A 15,482-nucleotide genomic window follows, 5' to 3' on the forward strand; every position below is an offset into this window, starting at 1 on the left:
ATAAGAATTAATGATCTTTTGACACCAGTTCCTTGCAGCTACCTCCAACTCTGCGGTCTTGTACAGGGTGCATTTCATGTGATGAATACTTACCTAGGGATTAGACATATTTATTAACTACCAATATAATATTTATATTGCTCATTAGCTCATTATTAGTTCTGAGTTTGTTAGCATTGTTGTTTTCCTGTCATACTTGGTGTTTATTACAGATTGTGCATTTGTAAGTGTGTTTTTGGTTAGAAATTGTAATGATCTTTGATTTTTTTGAAAAACATATCTAATGTAACAGTTTTTGAATTAGTATTTTTTTATTCAGATGTTTATAATTGGATCATAACTAGCATAATGTGTAACAGTGCTCCTTCCCACTTCAGGGATTTGGGTTCATCTTCTGGTCTGTGGGCCTATAATTCTTGCATGATTCCGTTTCTTGCCAGTATCTCAGTGATGTACAAGTTAGGTTAAATGTTCTTTTTTTTAATTGGCTTTGTGAATATGACAGCCTGTGTGTGAACCTACAATATAAAAAGTGGGTTTAAGTAGTTTATATTGTATTATTTTATACAAAAGTATTTTTAAAGAGTTCCTTGTGAATGTGAACAGAAAAAAAATACTTTGGATAGCATGATTTGTTTTCATGTATTATGATTATAATTTTACTTTTTTGGTATTTATTTTTTTTAGCAGGATCTTCAGAAATCACATATTCTCCACTAAATAGTTAAAATATTTTCTACATCAACAAAAGATATTTAATACCATTTAATTTTTTCCTTAGGTTTCAGAAGATGAAGTTCTGGACATTTTAGAAGGTGTTCTGGTATCAAATTTGTCATCTTCTGTAACAAGGGGTTATTCCCTCACAGCAATCATGAAGCTTTCCACTAGATTTTCTAGCAGTGTAAAGTGAGTATATTAAAGCATTGCTATATTTTTAGCAACTATGATGTTACTTAGCTTTGATTTATTAATGTAATTCATTTATGACATTGCAGATTTCACTGAAGTTAAAATTCAGATATGATGCCAGTATCAGGGATTACTTGAATATTTATTGAGAATATTTTAAGTTTTTATTTTATTTACTTGTCATGTTTAAATCATAAATCCACCAAAATGTTTGTACACACATCTGAAATGTGTGTCATCAGTGTAAATTATTAATAGTTGAAGTTTGTATGTTTTTTCTAATTTCCTTTTGTTATTTTTTTCTTAACCACTACATTAATACTTTGCTGTGCAGTGGCCTACTCATGACAAAGTATAAAATATTGTGCATTCTTGTTAAGCCTTTTGTTCATTGTAGTCCTCAAGTGTAAGTTAACAGATTACAGTTAATATTTTTACTTTTCTTAAGCTGTCAGTTTGCTTTGGCCACTATCAGTGGTGCGTTTAAAATGGAAAACTGCCATTGCCCTTTGTCTACACATTCATGACACATTGTCTGTACATTCATGACACAACATAACAACTTTTCGTGTTGTGCATTAAAACAAGGTGGGTGTTACTGATATAATCATGCCCATGCACACCATAATGCTGTGTGTTCTAAACTCCTAAGATGCCTTCCTGCTTTAAATAGCAAATATGTAAAATTTGTAGGTATATCCAATAATGTGGTCTCTCAATTTAAAATTAATTAATTTTTTTTAAAGTTGTGACTCTCCACATCTTGATTTTTCAGATCAATTTTGGTTCCCTGCTAACATGGCAGAGGGTGGAATTCATCATGGTGTTATACAGTGGTCACAACTTTGATGTCACAATTAAGGAAACTATTCCCTTGCTGGTTGTTCTTTCTGTAATTTAGTGTTTCAAGAGTGCACAATTCTACATAAACTGTATACTTTCCTAAGCACATGTAAACGATTGCCTTAATCTATCAGTTCAAAAGCTATGACTGTTTATGATCTCCTAGTTAAAAGCACATTATGAATTAAACACATAGTTAAGGTGCTGCAAAGGATCTAATCAGATTATTTTAATATCCTGTAATATTAATTATTTATCTGAATTGTATTTCTATACAAACACTTCTCCCAGTGAGTGTCATTGCAGCAGCATATCAAACAGATCTATCCCATCTTCCCTGTCCCCAGCTACGGATTCCAGCTCCTCCTGAGTAATTCTTTGGTTGTTAGCAGAGAGATGTAATCCTGCCATTATTTCCACTGTCTGCTGCAGAGTCTCCAATGAGTGGGATATGCCTGCAGCAGCTCCCAAGAAGCATTTTTATATCATGCCCAAAATTCCACAGCTGGCTTCTCTTGATCTGGAAGAGCAGTGACCCTGCACCCTGGCTGTCCTGTATTGTTGAGCTTCTCACCCTATCACAAGGCATTAGCTCAACAGCTGTTCATATTCAGAATTTCATTCTTTCAGTCATTATTCACAACTCAAACCCACAGGACAGACCTCCTGTACTGTGAACAGAAGTACCAAAGGTGAGATAGATACTTTATTAATCCCAATGGGAAACATGTTGATTGGTAAAATAAAAAATCTTTGGACTCGGCTTCCTGTTCACTACCTCGGGCTAGTACAGCACTCACTGAATAGCTGTCATCATTCTGCTTTGCTTGTCGATGTCACATTCCTGTCTTTTATTATTTATGAATAATATCCCAAGATACTTGAACTCCTCCCCTAATGGCAACTTTTCCCCCCAATACCTGAAGTGAGCAATCCACTTTTTTCTAATAGAAAACCAAGACATCAGATTTGTAGGTGCTGAATCTCATTCCTGCTGATTGGCACTCAACATTGAATTGCTCAAGTGTGTGCTGAAGCTCAGTCAGATGAAGCAAAGATGACAATGTTACTTTCACAAAGGAACCATAATATCCCACAACTTCTCAACAGACACTGTTATATCCCAGGCTACCTATTGATATCCTGTCTGTGAAATCCACAAACTGGAGTAGTGGTAAGGCACAGTGGGCAAATTCAGCTTACCTCCCAATGTTCAGGCACAGCTCTCACTTTATGTAGAGAACAAATTGCATGTAATAGTATCCCTGTTACCTCATATTACTGCAGTATATCGCACAACACATGCTGAGGGCCAAGGTCATGTGCTTCTACCAAATCCACAAAACACATATAGACTGGTTTTCATATTTATATACACCTTCCATCAACTGTGTCAGGGAGAAGAGCTAGTCTACTGTTCCACAGCCAGAATGGAACATTGTTCCTCCTGTATCTTGGGCTCATACTCAGGACAGGGTCTTCACTTCAGCATCCTGGTATATTCCTTACTGGGGCGGCTGAGGTGTGCGATCCTTGTGTAGTTGCTCACCTTTCATAATACGAGGACCATCATATCCATCTACTATTTCAAGGGTACTTTACCCACCTTCCGTGCAACATTGAATACATTTCGTTAACCACATTATTTCAAACAGTGCTCAATGCTTTCTACATCTCTGGTTGGATCTCGTCCACCTCAGCTGCCTTACCACCGTAGTCCATATACCAGCATAATGATTGAAATCCACCCCTCCCAACAACCCATCCCCCTACCTGACATGTCTAGCTCTGTCTCCTGATAGGAAGGCATGTCCCTCCGGATAAGGAATTTCTACAACTTGACAGTTTGCTCAGAAGAATCACCACCACAGCAAGGTGATGGTCCAGAGTGGTGTCAGAAATTTAATTAAGTATAAAAAAAATGATAGGTTTGAAGGTTCATATCATGTGATTTAAACTACGTATATAATTTAATAAACTACATAGCCTCTGATCAGACGTCCATTATATTGTTTTTTGTTTAATAATTCTATGTTTTGGTTTGTATGGCTTGTAGGCAACACTGGCCAAATTCATCTAATGGTGACAAACTGGTTTATAGTTGCTTATGCAGTATATATTATGTAAGGATCTTAAGAGACATCTGTATGAAATATTTGATATGGCAATTAAAAGACATTTAAACAAATTTTGCATAATTATTTAAGCTATGCTAGTTTTAAGCTAGTAAATTTTAGAAATGATTTCCAGCTTTTCAGATCACTATCAACACATAACACACACCACATTACAAAATGAGTACTTACCAAGCATACTTTTCATCATTGTTGTTTTGTTTATGTACTTCAGGTTCATTAGTGTTTAAACCATTCTTATAGGCAGATTTGTTTATTCCTTGACCCACTTTAACCTTTGTGTGTATGTATTATATAACATCTATCTAAGCATAATTTAAACATTGAATATAAACTTTTTTTTTTTTTTTTTTACAATTTTATGGGTTTTAACAGTTACATATTTTTTTTCTTTTTTCAGTCGAATTAAAAAAGTTGTTTCAATATATGGAAGCAGTATAGATGTGGAGCTTCAGCAGAGGGCAGTTGAGTACAATGCACTTTTCAAGAAATATGATCATATGAGGTAATTCTGAAGCATCGGCTGTGTAAGAATACACGTATTATTGTTAAGTGAGGTTGTGCCAAAATTGTATCACTTTGAGCTGTTGCATGATGAATTCAATGAGTGATCCATCAACAGATTTAAAGCTGTTGACTCATCAAATACTGACAATAGCTTTGATACTGTGACTGTTAAATGACACAAATAAGTGTTTTTTTATTTAATGAAATCAAAAAAGATACTTTAAACAGAACATAGCTTTTGCTTATGGAAGCTTGTTTTAGCTCTCAACAGACAGTAATTTTCCTGTTATAGTCATAAAATGTGTAATAAAGAAGAATACAATTTTCTAGGTCTGCCTTACTAGAACGAATGCCAATTATGGAGAAGTCAACAACAAATGGTCCTACAGATATCGTTCAAACAAATGGTGAAGCTGAGCCTTCTGTTTTGGAAAATAAACATATTACAGGAGGCCATCAACCAGCCAGTCAGGTAAAATTAAGACCATTTTTAAAACTCGGCTGTTAAAAATATAATAATTTCAATGATAATCAGAAATCTCTTGTGTAGGGTGTCAACCCAAAATTCCATTCATCCATTATTGAACCAGTAACTAATAACCAGTAACTGAACTAAGGACTGACTGAGATGATTTATTTTAGATTGAATGCTTATAGGGTGCTGGGGGTCTCTTGGCCGGAACCCCTGTAGATTTTGGTTTTTTTTTCTCCAGCCGTCTTGAGTACTGTTTTTTTTGTTCTCCCTGTCCATCTGCCTTACTTTTATTCTATGTTAATTAGTATTGCCTAATTTTATTATATTTTGTATTCTTTTAGCTCTTTCTTCATTTTGTAAAGCACTTTGAGCTGCATCATTTGTATGAAATTTTGCTATATAAATAAATGTTGTTGTTGAACCATGTTAATCAAGTTCAGGTTCATTTGGGCTAGAGCCTATCTAGACACGATTGATCTTGAGACAGGAATAAATTCTGGGCAGGTTGTCAGTCCATCAAAAGCCATACTCACTCAAACAAAAACAATTTAGAATTTCCAGTTAGTGTAACTCTCCATATACTGTATTTGGCATGGGAAAGGAAAACTGCTGTAGTACCTAAAGGAAAAAAAAACATCACAAACACGAGTAGAATGAGTAACATTAGTTCTACTTTATGTAATCAAGGTGTTGTATTTATTCCTAGAATATGTTTTATATACAGAAAAAAGGCTAAGTTTAAATCATCTTAATTACACTTAGGTGTATTTTAATATAGCTCCACTCCCTTTTATCTTTACAAAAAATCTTTAGGCAAACGATTTGCTAGATCTTCTAGGAGGAAGTAATGTCTTGCCTGTCATTCAGACTGCTGCTTCAACAAAGCCTGCATCAGCTGGTGGAGAGCTTCTGGACCTACTTGGAGATCTCACTCTTTCAGGTATGCAATCCTGGCTTTTCAAAAAAAGGGATAAGTTTGGGGTAATATTTACACACTTTTTTGAAAATAGTTCATTTAATTAAATAATACCAGTTTTAGTAATGTTATATACTTATGACATAAAGCCAATCAAGTTTGTTTGTTTGTGTTAAGAATAATTTTAGCTTTTTTATTTCATTCATTACACTGCTTTATTTGGTTTTCTGTGATCTCTGAATTACCTAAATGGTAGTAAATCTAGTCTTCTTGATTAATATTGATTTTGTTTGTCTTATAGAACTTATATTAGTGGGTGTTCTACCAAACATATTAATAAATATGCTCACAATCTCTCTATAGTGGTGCATTAATTAAACTGGGTGGAAAGATAGTTTAATTATACATTACACTACTTATGACAGCTTTAGTACTGCAGCCCTGAAGAATATATTTTACTGACTTTGTTTGTAACAAAGGAATGTGTTCATGATGTACTTTAAAAATGTGTATTGGATTTTTTAAATGGAAGTGCAAAGGTTATTCTCAAAGTGCTGTCAGTGAGTTCTAAATCCACATATTGCAAATGATTGATAGATTGGCACTAAAGCCATTTAATAACATAAAAAACCTGTACATCATGCAATTTAAAGCTTTTCTTTCTGCAACAAGGATTTTACTTCACTTAGTTGGGTGAGCCCAGATTTCATAGTAAATTCACTCAAACATAGGTTAACGATCTGTCCTGATAACTGATATGAATGGTATGTTTGTTAAATACGCAGTATGCTAGTGTTTGTTCTGTTATGATTAATAGTTTAATATATACAATAGGAGTTGTCTGTGTTTTGGTTTTATCATTGCTTAACTGTTGGTGGACAGCTCTGGTTAGCAAAATTCAGTGAAAAAAAGAAATATCACTAGTTCAGCAAGCCATCTTGTGTTAAAGAGGTGCAGTAGAACTTTAATGGAACTTTGTAAATGACTTAGATGGAGATTATGATGACCATAAAGAGATATTTCTTTTGATATGGAACACCTGAAGTCATGATCTGGTTAGTTAGGGTTTATGTGTATATGTGTGTATTTTTAACAATAGCAAGACTTGTGCAAGCTATGGTATTATTAGTTTATAACATCTGTATGTTTGATCATGCAGCATATTAACATTGCTGCTTCACAGATCCAATTTTGCAGGTTCAAATCAAAATCTAGGCAATGTCTATGTGTAGTTCTCTGTATGTTTTCTCCAGGTAATATGGTTTCTTCCTACTCCCTAAAGACGTGCAAATCCAGTTCAGTGAGAAATGCTGGCCTAGGGTTTGTGAGGATGGGTGGTATATACATTAGTTCCTCCTTGCACACAATGGTGCTAGTAGGAGGCCGGGTTCTCCATGAACCCTTTTCTTTGCACAATATCTCAGGAATGTATAAATATTACTATTTCATGTTCTGCATTTCTTAATTGTTCTGCCCCGTATAGAAAGATTAACAATAAGCTAGCAATAAAATGCCTACAGTGCAAAATGACAGTCTTTTGCATCATCAATCGGTTTTATTCAGCGTTATATGTGACAAGATGAATGTAGGCATTTTGGAAATGAATGATATCCATTTACTCTACATGACTTTCCAATAACTGCAGTTTTAGTCAGCCATATGCTCTGAGCAAGCGTGATATAGCACAACAATTTAGAGATTGCAAAATGAAAAATTAAATGCATAGAACACAATATTCAACCATTTATATTCACTAATTTATTTTCATTTAGGTAAAAAAAGTTAAATACTTTCATACCAAATACCTTTCCACGTCTTCTTTGATTCCTACACTCTTAGCCGGGATAAGAACTGTCCAGATAATGTCTGTTGCCTGTGTTGTATTATATTGTGCTAAACCTAGGAATTTCCTGGATGGGGGAAACTGGATAATGCATTTCCAGCTTAACCCTTAGAGCCATATAAACAACCACTTTGAACATGAGGCACCAGGATCCAATTACATTTGATACGTTTTATTTGTTTACTTATATATGCAACTTAGGTCTGATTGCCTAATACCACAGACTCAAAATGCTAGTACTTCACTCCCACCCAAATAGTCTCTCCGTTTTCTGATATAAAGTGGATGTTGTGAAACGAAAGGTGCACTGGTGCATCCAGTTATTGTATATCTGGGCCTAACACTTTCCTTATTGCTGGTTCTTTATACAGCTGAGATCACACATGGTCTCAACCCAGGAATTTAGGTAGATTCTTATAATGACTTACTTGTGTCAATGTGGCTATTACAATAATTTTTAAATTACTGCTTTTTCTCTGCAGTTGTCAAATGGAATATTCTGACAGACTGTGTATGTCAAAAGCCTACATATCTCTCTATTATAAAAAAAAATCTTGGGAGGGAGACAAAACGTGATCTTCTCAGAAGACGCTTAAAAGACTCACGAGATGAAGGAGATTGGCCATGGAGCGTCTTGCGGGGACTATAAACATGAGACGTTTGTGCCAAGAGATTGCCCCAGGACCGTCTTGCAGGGACGTGGAACATGAGATTCTTTCAAGTCACACCCTGCATACAACCATTTTCAAATAAGACCACGGTCAGCAAAACTGTCAGTTGTGTAAAGGCTTTTAGCAGACACAGATCCTGTGCTCTCAGCTCATATAAAGCATACAAGGACAATACGTTCTAGATGAAACATTAACGACTAAGCGAAGAAGAAAGAGCAGTACAGAGAAAAGAGGCCCAAAAGCATTGGAGAGAAAAAAATGCAAAAAAGAATAATAATCATCAATGTGCAAATTCAGAAAATAAGAAAAGTAATAATCAGCCTGGAACAAGTGGAATTTAAAAACAAGCAGGTCCAGTTGGGCTCAGAAATAAAAGAGTAAAAGACAAAGTAGAACTTCATAAAGACGTTCTAAAATGTTGGCATGATACTGAAAGCAGTGGAATTCAAAGGGCTAAAAAAAAGCTACACAATACACATGCAGAGAAAGTTAAAGAATATGAAAGCAGTAAAATTTGAAAGTATCAAAAAAAAGATAGTAAAGATCACATTAGCTCAAAGAAATGGAAATTATTACTAGAAATAAGGGAATGTAATCATCACGGACCAGGTGTAATTGAAAGAATAGCAGGACAAAGCTAGGTCAGAAATAAGATGGAGAAGAAGACAAAATAAAACGTCATAAACAGGTTCAAAAATGAGGGGTTGAAACACATGCAGAGCAGGTTAGAGATTTTGGAAACAGTGGAATTCAAAAGACACAAAAAATCAGCGTGATACACAAGTACAAGTACGCAAGTTACAGAATATGAAAGCAGAAAAATTCGTAAGTATCAAAAAAAAGAAAATAAAGATCGCATTAGCACTAGCAACGAGAAATTATTACTCAGTGAAATAATGGAAAGGTGAATAGAGATCAAATATGTGGACATAGGTGATATGTCAGAAGTATGTAAATATTGTAAGGCTTTGAAGTTTAAGTCAGAGACTTGTAGATAGTCTAATTCGTGTTGCCATCAGGGAAAAGTAGTGTTTCGACACAGTGAAGAGGCGTATCCAAGAGAATTAAAAGATTTGATGTTTGGGGAAAGTGAAATCCACAAACACTACAGGCAAAATATCCGAGTCTACAATAATTTGTTCGCGTTTGCATCATTCAATGCGCAAAACGTAGATTTACACAATAATGGACCATACACTATGAGAATCTGTGGTCCCACAACAATTAAGGCAACGACTTTTAATGTCAAAGAAACTACAATTCAGTCAGATGTATATTTATGATCACGGCGAAGCGATGGAACATATAACCGAAAGAGTTAAACAATCGGATGTATTAGAAATTATTATACAGCCCATAATGGATACAAATCCATACGTCCAAAAGTATCACACTTCACATGAAATTTATCTGCAAAACACGGACAAAGAAGTTTTCTTGGATTTCTATACGAATCAGAAAGATCACGGTCGCATTTATAATAAACCCACATGTGACGAATTATCAGCGATAATAGTTTAGAAAGATGGAAATATCAAAAACAGAGTAGATATTCGTGTTTATCCAAAAGCAAAACAGGAATCAACATTTTTGTCTAATAATTCGCCACATTCCAATCCATTACTCTTTCCTCTGCTTTTCCCAGATGGTGAAACAGGATGGTCATACAATATGAAACACACAAAATCAGAAAAAATGAATTACACCAACACAATATTTCAGGGCAAAATTATCTATACATTCAGATGTATTTAACCCACTTCTGTCATCTCAACGTCTAACACAACATTACATTATTAATGCCTATCTAAAAGTCAAAGCTAATCGTCTCTTCTTTATTAAATCGAATCAAGCAAAACTTAATACAGAACATATGCACATTGATCACGTTCAAAATTCAAATATCAACAGTTCAGACAAATTCAAAATGGGTAAAGCAGTAATATTACTATCATCATATCAAGGTAGTCCAAGAGCATTGCAACAATTATATCACGATGCAATGGCAATATCCCGAACTATCGGTCGGCCAGATTTGTTTATTACAATGACATGCAATCCACAATGGCCAGAAATCTGCAGATTCTTGAGAACAATGCCACCGGCTACATCAGTTCTGGATATTCCGACTTTCGTAAGTAGATTGTTTTATCAGAAAGTCTTCATTTTATTGAAAGAACTCGAAATGGTGTTTGGTCAAATCACAGCATACATTTACACAGGGTTTACCTCACATGCATTTATTGGTTACTTTGCAAAACAAATTAACTGCTGATGATGTAAATCAATTTGTCTGTGCTGAAATTCCAAACAGAGAAACCTATCCTGAATTATGGTACTAAGTCATTTAACACATGTCTCACGGACCTCATTTAAAAGATTCAGCATGTTGGGTCTCAAAAGAGGAAGTGGATTTTTTTTTTTTTTTTTTTTAATTTCCAAAAGCTTTCGTTCAAACAACACATATGACTAAGGCTGGCTTGCCAGATTATCGTCGAAGAGATAATCATCACGAACAACACACTTATCACAGAAAGAAACATGGAAAAATTGTGATGATTGATAATTCAATGATTGTACCATATAAACCCGTATTTGCTCAAAAGATTCGATTGTCATATTAATGTCAAGTATTGTGCGTCGGTAATGAATATTAAGTACATCAACAAGTACATTCATAAAGGGCACAATAGAGTACACGTAACTTTATCGAAAGAACAGTCGCAGGACAATGTTCAAGTATATTCAATACTCGGTACATCAGTGCAATGGAAAGTGGGTGGCATTTAATGGAATTGCCAATGCACAGTCGAAGTCATTCTGTTGAATTATTACCGATTCATTTACCAGGTCAGAATATGATTCAATTTAAAGAAGGCGAAGAAGCAGAAGCTTTATAGGTAGCAAAAACTAAAAATACAAAATTATTGGCTTATTTTGAACTTAATAAAAAAATGACCTAAATGCAAAAGCATATACGTATGTGCAAATACTTCAACATTACACATGGCAAAAACAAAAAGGAATGTAACATCCAAGAAAAATTAATTGCAAAATTGTTGGTTGATTAAATATTGTATCACCAAAAGATATTGAACGGTTTCATTTAAAATTGTTGTTACGTGAATCGAAAGGAGCAACGTCGTATAAAGATGTTCCAACTATAGCTGGAACTACATACGGTTCTTTTCAAGAAGTGGCACGAACAGCTGGATTATGTAAATCGGATAACTATATGTTTGAAATGATGTCTGATGCCACTTCTGTAATGATGCCTGACAAATTAAGACACTTCTTCGTGTACTTAATTATGACGGGTGAAGTTGAAGCTTTACAATTATTGGAAGCGTTCAAAGGACCATTAGCCATAAAAGTCAAATGAACAAACGGCTCTTTCAATCATCAAAGAATTATTAGAAGCAGAAGATTTAACAATGTAGCAATTTGGACTTCCAGAAGAAATTAATGAATCAGAGGTAAAGAAAGAGATAACAGCAGATGAAGATATAACTCTGGAAGACCATAGAAAATTATATCAGGAAATGTACTCACAATTAAATGATGATCAAAGATCAATTTTCGACAGAATTCAAAAAAGCATCCTCTGAGAAATTAAACAGCGGTTATTCTTCGTAGATGGACCAGGCGGAACAGGAAAAACATTTTTGTATAAATGTTTAGTCCATTGTTGCAAACAGGTATGCAGAAACATTACATCGATAGCATGGACAGGTACAGCAGCAATTCTTCTTCCATATGGTAAAACGGCTCACAAAACATTTAACTTACCTTTAAATATCACAGATGAAAATGTACATTGAACTGGAAAAAGAAGATGAAACAAGAAATGCAACAGAATGAAATATTTGTTTGGAACGATGCGTCAATGATCCCACAAACAGTATTAAATGTAATTGACAAAACATTTAGGGACGTTTTTGGATCTGAAAAACCGTTTGCAGGAAAACCTTTATACTGGGAGCTAACTTTAGACAAGTTCTACCAGTAGTAAAGAAAGGAAGCCAAAAGCAGATTTATGATGAATGCCTAAAGAGTGGACCTTTGTGGTCTTTGTTCCAACAATTCAAATTACAAAAAAATATGCAGCAAATAAAAATTTGGATGATTTTGCAAACTGGCTACTAGACATTGGCAACTTTAAAATTCAAAATCTCCAAATAAAAGATGACTTGTGTAAAAATCTTATTGAAGAATTTTATCCCTTAGGATTATCAGCAGATGGTCAGCGAGAAACGATGAAGTCAAACGAAGGATGTATCGTAATGTTATTGCATAATTTATGTATGAGTGATGGGTTATGCAATGGGACAAGATTAGTTGTATTAAAAATTGGTCGAACAATTCTATCATGTAAAATTTTAAGAAGCGACAAGAAAGGTAATGTATATATTCCGCGAATAACATTAGACACCAAAGGAGACCTTGATATGCCATTCATATTAAAACGTTTACAGTTTCCTGTTGGAATAGCTTTTGCTATGACAATTAACAAATCACAGGGACAAACATTCGAAAAAGTTGGTTTATTTATAAGAGAAAAAAGAAAAAATTTTCACTCACAGGCAGTTGCATTGTACGTTGCATTTTCACGGTGTTAATCCAAAAACGGAATCAAAATTCAATGCGATCTTGAATCTTATAGATCTTATAACCAGTAATACTAAAGAGACAAAGGGTCACTTTTAAGAAACAGCTTTGTTGCATTATTATATTATTACCAGTAACGGCGCACTGCATGATAATGTGCAGTGAATACACTTGACTTGAGTATTCATAGTTTTCATCCTCTTTCTCTGTACGTTTAGCATTCATTTGCTCAGAGGTTGATGCGCTTGCTGCTTCCTGAGCAGCTCTTCTTTTCTCCACCCTAGCAGCCCACTTCTTTTCTTCTTTCATCGGCATCCTTTTGCATTAAAACTGATTAAGTCAGTGTTTATGTTGCAATTACTTAGTACATTTTCTTTAATTTTTCACTTAAGCTGGCACTTAAGTCTTCAATCTGCTTCAAGAATGATTTAAGATATGAAGAGGTAGAGGAAGAGATGGTGAAGGTGGTAGGGAATGAAAATGGTGTCCGTACGCATGCACCACACTGCCTCCCTGCTGGCTGCAGCTGAGAGTTGATTCTACAATAAAATAAAAATAAAAAGAGGAGTAACCTTTTGGAGGTCAATCATCACCCCGAAAGCGGATAGTTGATGTCATGTAGTATATGTGCACCAAATTTCAGATCAATAGTTCAAACGGTTTGCGAGCTACAGGTGATTTAATATCCTGGACAGACAAACGGACAGCCACGGTAGCGCATTATATATAAAAATTATTTAACTCATGCTTTTATTTAATTCCGCTTAGAACATTTGAGGTACAATTGGTTACATTTATTTTGTTTTTCCAAGTGGAGCACAGGCATTTTAAGTGACTTGCTCAGGGTCACTCAGTGATGGTAGAGGAATTTGAACCTGCAACCTTAGCGTATGAGTCGCAAGCCTTAACCACTAAGCCACTTTCTGCTTATGATTTGCAGTAGTATAAGTCTGTTTTGGGATGTCACTATCGGCCTATTACATCTTGATTATTCTTGATTATTCATTTTATCCTACCCATTTCCAGAAGAGTTATACCTCAATCAAAGACAATTTCCCATGCATAGCTCTCATTGCGTGAGTCCGCAGATTTTAAGTAGGATTGAGGATCAGGCACTTGACTGGATCTTTACAGCACGTGAATCTTTTTTATGTCATTAATTCATTTTTAATTTTTCCACTTTCTTTTGGGAAATTGAATGTGACTTCTTGCAAACATAATACATACTTGATTTTTTTTTTTTTGTAATATCTGAATGTTGGAAACAATATTCAGATATTTCAGCATCACCAAGTTTTCTTCTTGGTTGGTCATTCATTTTGGAGGAATAAAATTATCTTTGCAATGTCTTGATGTTTCAGTATTTCTAGCACTTCTTAGTGACAATCCTCAGTGTCTGAATCTGGAACAAGCATAGGAGAATTAGCATATTATGTCATACATAGTGTATTACGCATATAGGGAGAGCACAAGATATCAAATGGAAGACTATAATACAAAATCTACCGTAACTTTCAATAAATTATTGTCTTTTGATGAAGGAGACTGACCTTGCAGATGGATAGAAGTAGAAATTCTTAAGCACTCAAAAAATTAAAACTATATCATACTGTAATGCTCGTCTTTATCTTTCTATTTCACAGTGTCATGCAGTTTCCTTTACTGTGTTACTATATATACTATATAACACTTAAAATACATTATTCCACATATGATATGTTTTTATTATCTGTACATGTTAAAATGAAACTCTTATTTGCATGTTTTCACAGACTAGTGACAATAGTACAGTACCAAGACAGGCAGAAAAGCCTATATGATTAATTTTAACATGTATATATAATTTATGCATATACAGGAAACAGTCATGCAGTTGTCAGTATGAGGTGGCTGTTGTGTTACCTTATGGCCTATGGATAAAAACTGCACTATATCTAATGGTGCAAGAAATGTATGTAATGTTTTGAAATTACTTTGTATCCCTCTGCTGATGTGTACTTTTCAATCAAAAGATTTAATAAATTTTCTGTTAGATCCATTGCGGAACTTGTGTTTCTGTGCTTTATATAGTGAAGAAACCAATTTAAAAAAATGCACACAAACATAATTTTTGTAGTAGTAATGATTGCACATGATGCCATTTAATTCTAGTTAGTTTACAAGATATTTTGAAAGCTGACAAAAGGTCTTTAAACATTTGTCTTGATTTTCAACTTTACATTAGTCAGAGCTGAGGTAATATAGCTGTGTAGAACTTTGATGTCCATTGTATATTAACTATGAATAAAATACTGGCATAATTCGAACAGCTCAGTACATTAAAACAAGGTATAATGCATATTTAAGGCTCTTAAGAGTCTTCATACAGTGCCAAGCACTAAATGCTAAATACCTTTTTCAAAAAGCAGATACCTAAATTACTTTTAAGGATAATTCCCTAAAATTCTGCCTGTTTGGTACCATACTCTGAATGAGTTGTGTTTTTTCAATGCTCTCACATCACTTTTTGCAAAATGTTAGTTGCTTTCATGCCATTTGCATGATATTACTTTATTTCACCCTTTTCCGCTTC

At 34.5% G+C, this 15,482-nt stretch overlaps 1 protein-coding gene and 1 non-coding gene across 2 annotated transcripts in view; both read left to right on the forward strand.

Annotated features, from left to right (window-relative positions):
- The window catches only part of ap1g1 (adaptor related protein complex 1 subunit gamma 1), a 207,609-nt gene that overhangs the window by 168,424 nt on the left and 23,703 nt on the right, over window positions 1-15,482 (forward strand). The window contains exons 16-19 of the mRNA XM_028809775.2: window positions 782-909; window positions 4,291-4,395; window positions 4,728-4,869; window positions 5,686-5,812. Coding sequence (XP_028665608.1) covers window positions 782-909; window positions 4,291-4,395; window positions 4,728-4,869; window positions 5,686-5,812 — 502 coding nt within the window. The remainder of the gene's footprint in view (window positions 1-781; window positions 910-4,290; window positions 4,396-4,727; window positions 4,870-5,685; window positions 5,813-15,482) is intronic.
- LOC114658317 (small nucleolar RNA SNORD71) lies at window positions 4,472-4,551 on the forward strand. Its single transcript, XR_003717364.1, has one exon. It is a non-coding gene; the product is annotated as a small nucleolar RNA SNORD71 (small nucleolar RNA).

Source organism: Erpetoichthys calabaricus, chromosome 9 (genome assembly GCF_900747795.2).
Source record: "Erpetoichthys calabaricus chromosome 9, fErpCal1.3, whole genome shotgun sequence".
NCBI classification, from domain to species: domain Eukaryota; kingdom Metazoa; phylum Chordata; class Cladistia; order Polypteriformes; family Polypteridae; genus Erpetoichthys; species Erpetoichthys calabaricus.